Raw genomic sequence first — 11,448 nt, 5'->3', positions numbered from 1 at the left:
TACAAATCCATACAATTATATGTATAAGGTTAATTGTATATATAGTATAACAGTATTTATGATGATCAATGCTGGTATGATCGTGTATATAATGTTGCTTTAGGTTTTGAATAAGTGATTTAGGTACTTAGTTATAATTTTTTTTTTTTGGTTTCAGGAAGAGAAGACATGTCAAGCATCGATCGAGTTTGTATCGTATAAGCTATGGTGTCTAAAGTTGATTTCTTTATTTACTTGAAATGGAAGTAATACTATGGCAATGTTAGAAGATCTAAAACTATGGCAAATTATGTTGTAAGTTAAATACACGTATATCTTATAAAATGTTGTGTATTAAATGTATAGATAGGCGACATGATTGAAAGAGAATGTGAGTTTAAATAATTGATATAGTTATGGTGTCTTAGATGTTTAGATAGGCGAGATGTTTTGAAAGACAAAGTGTCAAATGCTGTCAGGGGAAATAATTTATGTTATACGCGCATGGAATTAAAAATCGCTATAGTTTTGTAATAAAATATACGAGAGAACGCAAATACAATAAAAAGGAAAGGGTCACCTGTTATAATATATAGGGGAAGACCAAAAAATAATGAAAAGAAAGGGTCCAAACAATTTTGTAAGTAGATTTATTAAAACTTCTTCATTTTTAATAGTATTGATTTTCTTTAACCTCAACACTAGTCAATTTTCTTTAACCTCAAGCGTGACCAAAATGAAAAGATTACTCAAACTAGATTCTTTAACTGCGTTACGCGTGGTTTATATTTTGTATTGTTTTTTGCATTTATTTTTAAAAATTTGTTAACTTTATGTAATTTTATTTATTGAACTCAATTGTTTTGTCTTATAATTTTACGTGTTACTTGTAATTTTAAAATTTATAACTTTGCATATTTATCTATTCTTTTAAAATAGTGGTCTGTTATTTGGATCATTGTGATCTAACAATTTTTCTATTATTTGAACATATTATTCCATATACTACGTAGGCATTTACACGCAAATGATATGGTATAAATTGGTAAAACTTGTCATTTTTTTATGTATATTTTTGCATTCTATATTGTATTTAGTGTAAATTTAGAATATATTCTTGTCTGACACATTTAAACCGAATGTTTTTTACTATGTTCTGCATATATTTTATTGTGCAAAGTTTTCTATTTTTATTTTTTATTTTTGAAAAAGGCTTAAGTTTTTATTTTTAGTTTCTCAAATGTATTATGGATTATGTGTTGTAAAATAGGTTTCCATCATACAAAACCAAAAAAGAATAACATGATTAACACAATAAAAATGAGAATGTAGTGTATGGTTATTTTATTTTGTTTTGTAAACTAAATATTACATCTAAAATTTAGCAGGATTCCAAATTATAAGAAGTGATACATTTGGCTAAGATTCAACGAAAGAATTATAAAGAGAGAAACAACGGAAGTTGAAACATCATCGTCTCTCATCTTGCAAGGATCAACAAAGAGAATTAAATTTTAAAAAATAGAGGTTCTTAAATGTATGATAACGGCAATTTCAGATGTTTCAATAAGAATAATGAAGATAAAGTGTTTTATTAGATTCAATAAATAGTAACATGACAAAAAAATTATATTGTATTGGCTGATTTAATTTACTGGGGTGGATAGGGTCAATGGAGTTTATATTTCCAGTATGATTTAGCAGGAAAAAAAAAGTGAATACCTAGGGGAAATAAATAATAAAAAAATCTGAACCGGGTTTCCGGTTCTTTCCCTATTTATCTTCCCCTAAGTAAATTACTCCCCTCTCTTTCACAGAGTCAACTGAGAAGTTTGGTCGACGGAGGATTTTGGTTGTTGCCGTCAACAACTATTCGCTAAGAAAAGAGATTTCATCTGTTTCTGATCCTAACATACCTGGCAGGCAGAGTGCTTCACTTCATAAATCTCAGCTAGGTATCAAACACCAATTCTACTTGATTTCTCTTTCGCTTTTCTGGGTATTGGAGATTTGTTTCGTATTATCTAAATCTGGATTCAAATCTTCTGATGGTTTCTTTCGGAAGCATGCAACTTTACAGATTTTTTTTGTTGTTTACTCGTGAGTGAGTGAGGATCTTAGTTCTGTATTCGTGTTCAAAAGGCCCAAACACTTACTTGATGGTTTTTTGAAGACATTACATGTTAAATACTGTTAAGGTTTGTGTACTAATCTTTCGTTATGAAGCAGTGGAGAAGCTATGGGCGGTGAAGTTAGGCAACTTCTCGAGCAGATACACAGGTTTTCTAGGAGATGTTTGTTCAGAGTCCTATCTATGGGTCCTTTGCCCACCCACCTCGCCTTTATCATGGATGGGAACCGCAGGTACGCTAAGAAGCGCGGTCTAGAAGACGGGTCAGGCCACAAAGCCGGGTTCTCCACCCTTATGTCGATGCTGCAGTACTGCTACGAGCTGGGTATCAAGTACGTGACCATATACGCGTTCAGCATAGATAACTTCAGGAGGAAGCCTGAGGAGGTTCAGTCTCTGATGGATTTGATGTTGGAAAAGATCAAGTCTTTGCTTGATGAAGAGAGCATCGTGCATGAGTACGGGATACGGGTTTATTTTATCGGTAACTTGGGGCTTTTAAACGACCAAGTGAGAGCTGCTGCGGAGGAAGTCATGAAGGCCACGGCTAAGAATAGTAGAGTGGTGCTTCTTGTCTGCGTTGCTTATAACTCGACGGATGAGATCGTTCAAGCTGTCAAGAGATCTTGTGTGGACAAGGCAGATAGGGATGTGGAGAGGATTCAGTTGGTGGATATTGAGGAGAATATGCAGATGAGCGTGGCGCCGGAGCCTGATATACTGATCAGGAGTTCGGGAGAGACGAGGCTGAGCAACTTTCTTTTGTGGCAAACAGGTAACTCTCAGCTCTTCTCTCTGGATGCTCTGTGGCCTGAGATTGGACTGAGGCATCTGGTGTGGGCTATATTGAACTTCCAGAGAAGCCATTCATACTTGGAGAAGAGGAAGAAACAGTTGTAGCTGTCTTCATCTTTCTTTTGGCTTTTGTTTTTTTTTTGGTCATGTGATGGTATACTATCAAAACGGAAACTTTGGATAAACATAGAACATGCAATGTATTTTACACACAACGAAACGCTCGTTTGGAATGTTTTTTGATTGATCAGGGATGTAGCCATATCATTATTGCGACTGGTCTTGCACTGTTGCAGTCATCTGCTCCAAGCACACCAGATGATGGTTTCGTCACATAACATAGATTAACAATACAACTTCTGGTCACCCCATTGAAAACTTATATACAGTATCTGATGAAACTCACGGTTTTTTTTTTTAAATTCAAAATGTCTTGCATGATTGTCTCTAGTAATGTCAAATGGGCGGGTTATAAATGGGTGGCCCGTGTCCAAATAGATATGGTCCGAAATGGACAGGCCCATATTGAACCATAAATATTTTTTGTCCAAATGGGTGAACCCAACTATATACATGGCCAAATTTGGGTTTAACCAGTTGGACAATGGGCGGCCCAATAAGCTTAAATGTCTAGGGTTAAAAATTGGTGCGTTTGCGGGTGACTTATGACTGGTTAACTACCAAATTCGGTAACAGTCAAATAATAAATTAACAATATTTATATTTAATATAATTATAAAAATATCAAAAATCATAAAATTATAATAAATATAAAATTTCTATTTAGAAAGTTATAATTTTAATTTTTGAAAATTTATTGAAATTATTTTTATTATAAAATTTTATAATATTAATTAAAATATAATAGATATATTTTAATATTTTCATAATTTTAATTTTAAATTTTTTATTAAATATTTTTACTTTTATATATATATTGTTTTAAAAAAAGAAAAAAAAATTATTTTCTCACAACCGCCCGCAACCGCAAACGCTAGCTGGAGCCAGCTTTTGAATTTATGAGATTCAGAGCGGTTTGAAGCGGTTTAGAGCGATTTGAGTGATTGTTGCAAATCGCCGACAACCGCTACCAACCACAAAAGCTGCGTTTGCGGGTGGTAGCGGGAAAACCAGTCGCCCCCTAATTGGACACATGGGCCGTCCATGGATAACTCAACAAATCATGGTCCTATTTGGTTATGGTCTCATTTGGACATGGTTCTATTTGGGCTTCGACCAAAAATGTCCAGCAAAAAATTGAAGCCCATTCGGACACACCCAAACCCGCCCAACCCGCCCATTTGACATCTCTAATTGTCTCTATGGAGATAACACTGAAGCTGCTGTTAGGGTTGCTGCGGTTGACCCATTTCGAGGTGATTCTTGATGTGCTTGTCAAACCAAATCAGCCAGTTATTAACTTACCGGACTCGATTCTCGTGTTCTTCATCTATCAAATGCTACTCCTTTGCTGGGATTATTTCCTACGGAAACTATAATGGTAGGTCACCTTTTGAACAAGGATCTCAAAGCTTTAAAGATGGATCATGCAAGAGTTATCGACATCTCTGGTGGTATCGGAAAGCTTCCAAGGCCCTCTTTATCTCACCTGTGCAAATCTGTTTTGGGATATGAAATGCCGAAATCTCCGGGCAGATGTGTTCATGAAGCTGTAGCTTCAATGAAACTTGTGCTTGCTATAGTGGAGCTCAGAATAGACACCTCTGTTCCACTGCCTGATGAGTCGAGACTCTTGCCATTGGAGAAGAATGTTGTTTCTAAGCATTCCAGAAGAAACCTTCGTGGAAGGCAGCCTTTATGAGAGACAAGTTTCAACGAGTGAAGAAATAAACTCATAAAATAACCCTGAAAAGAACCATCCTGGAAAGAGAGCCTATCGGAATGCTTTTGCTATCTGCAATGTTTCTAAACGTGGTTGTATTAATGTTTTTCTTAGCTTAGTTATTAGAGCATCTCCAATGTAAAACTCCATTTTTTTCTTCAAAATAGAATAAAAATGAGAATGGAGTAAAATTGCTCCAACCCTATTCCATTTCCCACTCTATAATGGAGTGATGAACAAAAAAAAAAATTACCCCATTTATGGAGTAAATTTTATTATGGAGTGAGATATGAAATTGAGTTAGAGCATTCCTTGCTCCATATTCACTTTTTTTTTTTTTTTTTTTTTTTGAACATTCTCCATATTCACTTTTATTCCATTTTAGAGAAAAAAATGGAGTAGGGACGGAGATGCCCTTAGCTATTTAGTAACTAAAACTTTATATCTCTGTATAGTTATACTATTACAAATTATTATTGAAAAAGACGATTCTACGATCAATGATTTTAGATGCTTTATGTGTCTGATTGTAAAAAGATTATAGAATTTACGCTTAGCCGTATTTTTTTCTATGCTGCGAGTCTCTTGTACATCTTTTTCTATTAAGTCCCATATAATTTCACTTTTTGGTACTCGAAATCCGGACATCAGTGACAAAACATGAATGAATTTTTAATGGCGGCTTAAAATTTGAAACAGATAATTTTGGTTTAGCAATATAAAACCCAGAAACCCGGGGATGGAAACACAAAATTTCGGTTAAGAGATATAAAACAAAACAATCAGGGTTGGTTATTGAACGGAACCGAACTGAACTCTGGTTCGGTAGGTTAAAGTACAGACGGTCTGGATTAGACTCTGAAACCTAAAAAAATCGCAACTCCGCCACCGAACCTGCAACGATAGTGTTCTACTTGCGGCTTAAAGAGCCATGATGTGACGCCTATGCTATGTCGGGTCTAATTAAGCGTAGAGGAAGCGCCTTCTTTCGTTCTCAAACCCTAGCCGCCATTTACTCCAAGGTGGGTCTCTATCTTCTTCCTCTAACAGATTCTCTAGTTTGGTTTGTTGATCTCTCTGCGGCAATTGGTCGAACACTTCATCTGCGAGCTTCTTCTTCTGGTCTCTAGTTACAAAGGAGTAACTGCACGCTTGCTGAGGGAGTCATGGAGAAGTGTTCAGTTATTGATGAAGACATAAGTTCAGGTTCTGTTGTGTTTTTCTTCTTGATACTACTAAACCTTGTTCAGACAGTAACATGTTGTCACTTGTTTGTTCTTAACAGTTGATACATCAAAGTGGAAGAAGGTACGAGCAATTGACTGTGGGATTAGAAATTCAATGGTTCCTGAGTCCTCTTTGAATGTCTTGAGACTCCTTAGACGTCAAGGTTTGTGTTCTCTATGTTTCTTGGTTGCTGCAATGAGAAGAAAGCTGAACTATTTGTTTTCCTTTATTAGGTTTCGATGCATATCTTGTGGGTGGATGTGTGAGGGATTTGATACTCCATAGACCGCCAAAAGACTATGATGTGATCACTACAGCTAATCTTAAACAGGTTATTCTTCTGTTTGTTTAGTACATTATGTTTTAGTTATTTGCTTCACTCATCTCCTTTTTCTTTGTTATAGATCCGGAGGTTGTTTCACCGTGCTCAGGTTGTTGGGAGACGGTTTCCTATTTGTCACGTGTGGATGAAAGGCTCGGTGATTGAGGTAAGCTTTCTGGTACTTTTTCATTTTTATTTTTCTCTATTCGGTGACACTTCTCGTTTTATAGGTGTCCAGTTTCAATACCGTGGCACAAAATGACACTGAGCATGAAAATGATACGCGGGAGTCCAAAGAGAAAATCAACCTATTCAAAATGTATTCTGGTTGGGATGCAAAAGACTGCAATCTCTGGAGGAACAGCTTGCAAAGGGATTTCACAGTTAACAGGTTTAGTTTCTGAAACATATGCTTCTCGTAGCAAAGAGGATTGTTTTCTTACTTGTTGTTCTAAATCTGTGTGCAGTTTGTTCTTTGATCCTTTTGAGCTTAAAATTTATGACTACAACAATGGAATGGAAGACTTAAAGGATCTAAAGGTGACTTAGCCTTTTTTTTTTGCTTACTCCTATGTTATGTAAATCATTTTTGTGGTATTAACCATTGTTTTCTAATGCGAATGCAGCTACGTACACTCGTCCCAGCACATGTATCTTTCAGTGAAGATTGTGGTATGCCTTTATTTATTCTTTTCAAGAAGGCCTTGTATCTGGACAATGTACTTAAGTTTTGTGTCTAACCATTATGTCTATCAGCTAGAGTTCTCAGGGGGTTAAGACTCTCAGCTCGATTGGGTCTATCTCTTTCAAAGGATATTAAGACTGCACTACCTGAATCTATATCGTCCATTGCGAATTTGAGCCCGGTATTTTGACTGCTCGAATCCATCTCTTTAGTTTAAGATAATATCTTTCATTGTCTTAGCGTATGACAGCCTTGCTCTTTCCTTTTGTTCAGGTTAGAATATTCATGGAGATGAATTACATGCTTGGATATGGAGCTGCTGCGCCTTCCATCCTTCTTCTCATGAAGTACAAGCTACTTCACGTTTTGCTTCCTTTTCAAGCAGCTTACCTGGAACAAGCTACTAAAACATCTCAACAAAGTTCCTTAATGCTAATGGTACGTGATTCTCGTTATTTGAGGAGCGTTTTTTTTCTAATGATCCATTTTTGACGTTTGATGCAGAAGTTATTCTCCAATATGGATAAATTGGTTTCCTGCAAGCAACCTGCCGACTCCCGACTATGGTGAGTTGTTTCTTTCTTTATTTCTTACCTTCGATGATAAGCTCTGACTTTAATGTTTGTTTGTTTTGGAACAGGATTGCGTTGTTGGCTTTTCACATCACACTAGTGCGTAACCCTCAGGAGGCTATTGTACTGCACGCTTTCGCCTCGCTTCTCTACCACAGAAACTGGAGGGAAGCTCTCAGATTCGCTAGAGAAAATGAAAACTCAGTAGCTGGATACGTCCCTGAGGTATCTAAAAAATCTTCGAGGAAGAGATCCGATGAAGATCTCGCGGAAGCAGTCTCGGAATTCGCATCTCTGTTAAGAGATACTCAATATGTTCTCACTGATATGGAGTCTCTCCACGAAGCCTTATACCATTTCCCGTCTTTCAAACGCTCTGGTCTGGTATGTACACAGTGCATTCTGGTTTCTTGTACCACGAGTAACCTAGCTAATGTCTTTAATCATTGTCCTCTGCTTCAGTTTTTGCTTGATCAAATAGTTATAACGTTATAATTGATTGATGCGGTTTCTCCAGGTGTTTGTATCGAAGAACAAGGGGAAACAGCTAGCGGATTTGTTTACGGGAATGAGTGACGTGGAATCATATGAAAGCGAAAAACATGGTTTCTCTATTGACTATTGCTCACTTGGGAAGGGAGTTACATGCGAAGTAGGGTTTGTTCTTGGCAAAATCATTCTGGACACCATCATCGAACAGCCAACTCCGGTCGAGAAGAAACAGAGCGCCTTAGATCAGATTGTTCCATCAGCTTGTATGGAGGAGAAGAAGGCTGAGTTGGCCATTTCTAAGGAGGATAACAAAGGTCTAGGGCAAGTTCATGACTCAAAGGTATCATCTGTTTTTAAGGCTCACCAAAAGATTTTGAAGAGGATGAGAGAAAACAGTGAGCACAAGAATGAGCAAGAGTCTGAGGTTTGTCCGGACTCGACCTTGTCTGGTCAAGCAAAGAATCAAGATCAGTCTGTAGTCCAGGAACCTAAGCGGCTTCGGCCTCACAAAGAAGCACTAGTCCCAGAGGCTCCGAAACAAAAGGCTTCAAAGAGGTCAAAATCAGATGAACAAGAGAGTCTCGCTTGTCCAGCAAAGAATCAGCATCAGACTGTAGATCAAAAGAATAACAAAGGTGGCACTAAACCACTGGTATCTGATCCTCCTAAGCAAAAGAGCCGTTTGAAGGAGACACAGAAAGTGAAACACAACGACATCCCTGTGAGGGAGATTCAAGATGCAAAACTCGGCTTCGTCTCTGACAAATCTATGAGCGATCTTCTAAAAGTTCTTGTGAAACCAAGTCAACAAGCGTCAAGCAAAGAGGAGAGCAACTCGTTACCATCATCGGAGAAGACAAAGAAACCAAGAAAACTATCAAGTCTCTTCAGGTGAAGCTGTTCCCTATACCAAAAGTTGAGGGCTTAAAGCCAAGTCGCGAACCTTCTCCAGAAGGTATACGTTCCAATGGCAGTCTCACTCAGCAATTTTTACATGTGTACCATGTAAGCTTGAACCAATTCGTCTTTCATCTTGTTTTTGATTTTGTCTCCGTTAGATGATGTTGCATAATTTGTAAGGAACTAAATCATACGGTAATATAGAAGAAGTTATAATGATAAATCGAATTCTAAATTAAGGGATGTTTTACTCTTTAGAAGTGATGTGAATACAGGCTTAAAACACAAAAGTTCATAAAAATTCTCACAACTTATTGATATCAAAATCAAAGACAATGCAAAGAATACATGAACGTCTCATCAGACAACTTCGAGTATACAAAGCTCCACCAGCGGCTGTCACACTGAAGGCAAATGAGTCGGGTCTTATTTTTGGATACTAAAACCCATACTATGAATTTGATAGTGTTTGTGTTTGTAAATTAGAAAAGAAAGAATGTCCTATTACTAAGGATCCGGATAGTGTCGTTTATATGGTGAGACATTTTAAATTAGTAGGAATCCTCTTTCATCCCTCTGAACGTGATGCTTATATGAGAACGATGATTGCTCACACCAAGGTACATGGTTTTAATCATAGGCTCTCATTATATGTTCCTTTTTTTTCTTAACTGAGGGAGATAAGTTTTCAGGCCATAGATACAAATAATGAGTTTTCATGACGCTGGAGCAGCCCTTGAGGGACGTCCCCCGTGCTGCAGAGCTCACTGAGGTAAAGAAGGTCGTTCACAAACTAAAAGGGAGTGTGAAGATAAGAACACTTGTTGATCAAGCAAATGAAGATCAAAAGTAATCCAAGGCTTAACTCAAGTTAGTATGGTGAGTTGAAGATGGGTTAAGTTACTTTTGGGACCACAAGGAGGAGCCTCTCCATTTTGTCCTCTTGTGCATTAGGTTTGAAGGTGTCTCCACTATAAAGGGAGGCTGAGAACGTGAGAGAGAGATTGAGCCACACAAAGAGCTTAGAAGGGTGAGAGAAACATGTGAGCTTAAGCCTACCTTTGGGTTTTCTCATTAGAGCATAGTAAGATACATTAGAGTGAGTTCATGAGTGATATGATGAGTGAATCACTTGTATCTTTGTAACTATGTTATACCTTCTAGTGGATTCCGAGCTGTAGTCTCGGGGAGATGTAGTGACCCTCGTTAACGGGCGCGAACTCCTTAAATTGTGTGTGTGCTCCCATCTTCTCCTTCTCTCTATTCTCTTCTTCATACTCTCTACAACTCTGTTTTATGCAGTCTCTATTTTGGACTTCCAGCAACTTCTATCTTGGTTTGTTGTGGGTTTATGCTGAGACAAAGTGATGTCTTTAAGCCTCTGAATCCTAACAAAGTGGTATCAGAGCCTTGGTTCTGTGTTTTATGGTTCTCAAGTCAAGAATCATGTTTTTTGTCAAGAAGAGAAGTGGAAGCTTTGACGGTTATGGAAGCTGTGTTTTATGGAAGGAGAAACTCATGGGTTATGAGGAGATTCTAAGCATGAGTGAAGCTTTGGAGATCACTGAGATTTCAAGAGAGAAAGTCTCAGATCCAGAAGAAAGAGAGAAAGAAGATTCAGATCTAAAGGAGAGAAGATCTAGAGAAAGGAGGAGAGTGAAGAAAAGTGAGAAAGGTTGGATCTTTGGAAAGTTGGAGCAGCAAGGCTCCTTTTCCTGTTAAGAAGCCACGTCCTTTTCTTGGAGAGCTGGTTTTGTAGAGACAAGTGATGTCTCAGGAGGAACAACAAAGCAGTAGCTCTTGGTAAATGATGCTAAAGAGAGGAATAAGCCATAAGACTCTTTCTTGGTGAAGCATCATGGTATTTCTCAGGTTTTGAGGAAGGTATGGAGACTTGAATGTCTCAGGCTGAAAGACAAGCTGTCTATTGGTGAACAGCACGTGAGAGGAAGGAGTTATAAGGCTCATTCTGGTGTACATGAAAGCATCTCATTCACACATCTTGAAGAACAAGAAGAACCAAAGAAGTTGCAGATTTTTTTGTTGAAAATGCAGTTTTCTGTTTCAGAAACAGAGACAGTTTTGGTAAGAGGTTATCTCTACTCAATCAAGGATCCAGTTAGATCTTAGGTGGAGTAACATAAGGTTCTTGAGAAGCTCAAGTGGTTATAAAACCGGTTTAGCTCAGGTTATGGTGTGAAGATGAGATGTGAAGAAGTTGTATCTTAAGGAGTAATTCATGGTGAAAGTGTGAATCAGTTGAGGTGATTTCAGGGGCTATGAAATCAAGAGGCCTCTAAGATACATGAAGCTGCAACATTGAGAGAAGGATGACAGAATACTCACAAGCTGGAGTGTTGCAAGCAGAAGAAAATTATCAGAGATAGAAGCAAGAAGCACATGATACAAGAAGAGAGTTCTTGGTCAATGCTGAAGAAACTAATGGAAGATTGGTATAAGCTGAAGGTATTTCAGAGATATCAGCTGGTTTTGGGGTTATGA

At 37.6% G+C, this 11,448-nt stretch overlaps 2 protein-coding genes across 2 annotated transcripts; both read left to right on the top strand.

Annotated features, from left to right (window-relative positions):
• The first annotated feature begins 1,733 nt into the window (after nucleotides 1-1,733).
• On the top strand, nucleotides 1,734-3,155 carry LOC103874115 (dehydrodolichyl diphosphate synthase 6). The gene is made up of 2 exons (XM_009152536.2): nucleotides 1,734-1,934; nucleotides 2,209-3,155. Exon 2 carries the CDS (start codon nucleotides 2,219-2,221, stop codon nucleotides 3,008-3,010), a length of 792 nt encoding a protein of 263 aa, XP_009150784.1. The 5' UTR covers nucleotides 1,734-1,934; nucleotides 2,209-2,218; the 3' UTR covers nucleotides 3,011-3,155.
• Nucleotides 3,156-5,301: 2,146 nt separating this feature from the next.
• LOC103874114 lies at nucleotides 5,302-10,263 on the top strand. The gene is made up of 13 exons (XM_009152535.3): nucleotides 5,302-5,770; nucleotides 5,879-5,954; nucleotides 6,034-6,138; nucleotides 6,209-6,306; nucleotides 6,380-6,463; nucleotides 6,528-6,688; nucleotides 6,765-6,837; nucleotides 6,924-6,969; nucleotides 7,054-7,163; nucleotides 7,256-7,420; nucleotides 7,487-7,548; nucleotides 7,623-7,938; nucleotides 8,072-10,263. Exons 1-13 carry the CDS (start codon nucleotides 5,699-5,701, stop codon nucleotides 8,939-8,941), a joined length of 2,238 nt encoding a protein of 745 aa, XP_009150783.1. The 5' UTR covers nucleotides 5,302-5,698; the 3' UTR covers nucleotides 8,942-10,263.
• Nucleotides 10,264-11,448: the final 1,185 nt, after the last annotated feature.

The sequence above is a fragment of the Brassica rapa genome, chromosome A06 (genome assembly GCF_000309985.2).
Source record: "Brassica rapa cultivar Chiifu-401-42 chromosome A06, CAAS_Brap_v3.01, whole genome shotgun sequence".
Lineage (NCBI taxonomy): Eukaryota > Viridiplantae > Streptophyta > Magnoliopsida > Brassicales > Brassicaceae > Brassica > Brassica rapa.
The sequence above is the reverse complement of the archived record's forward strand: the minus strand, read 5'-3'. Positions and strand labels throughout refer to the sequence as shown.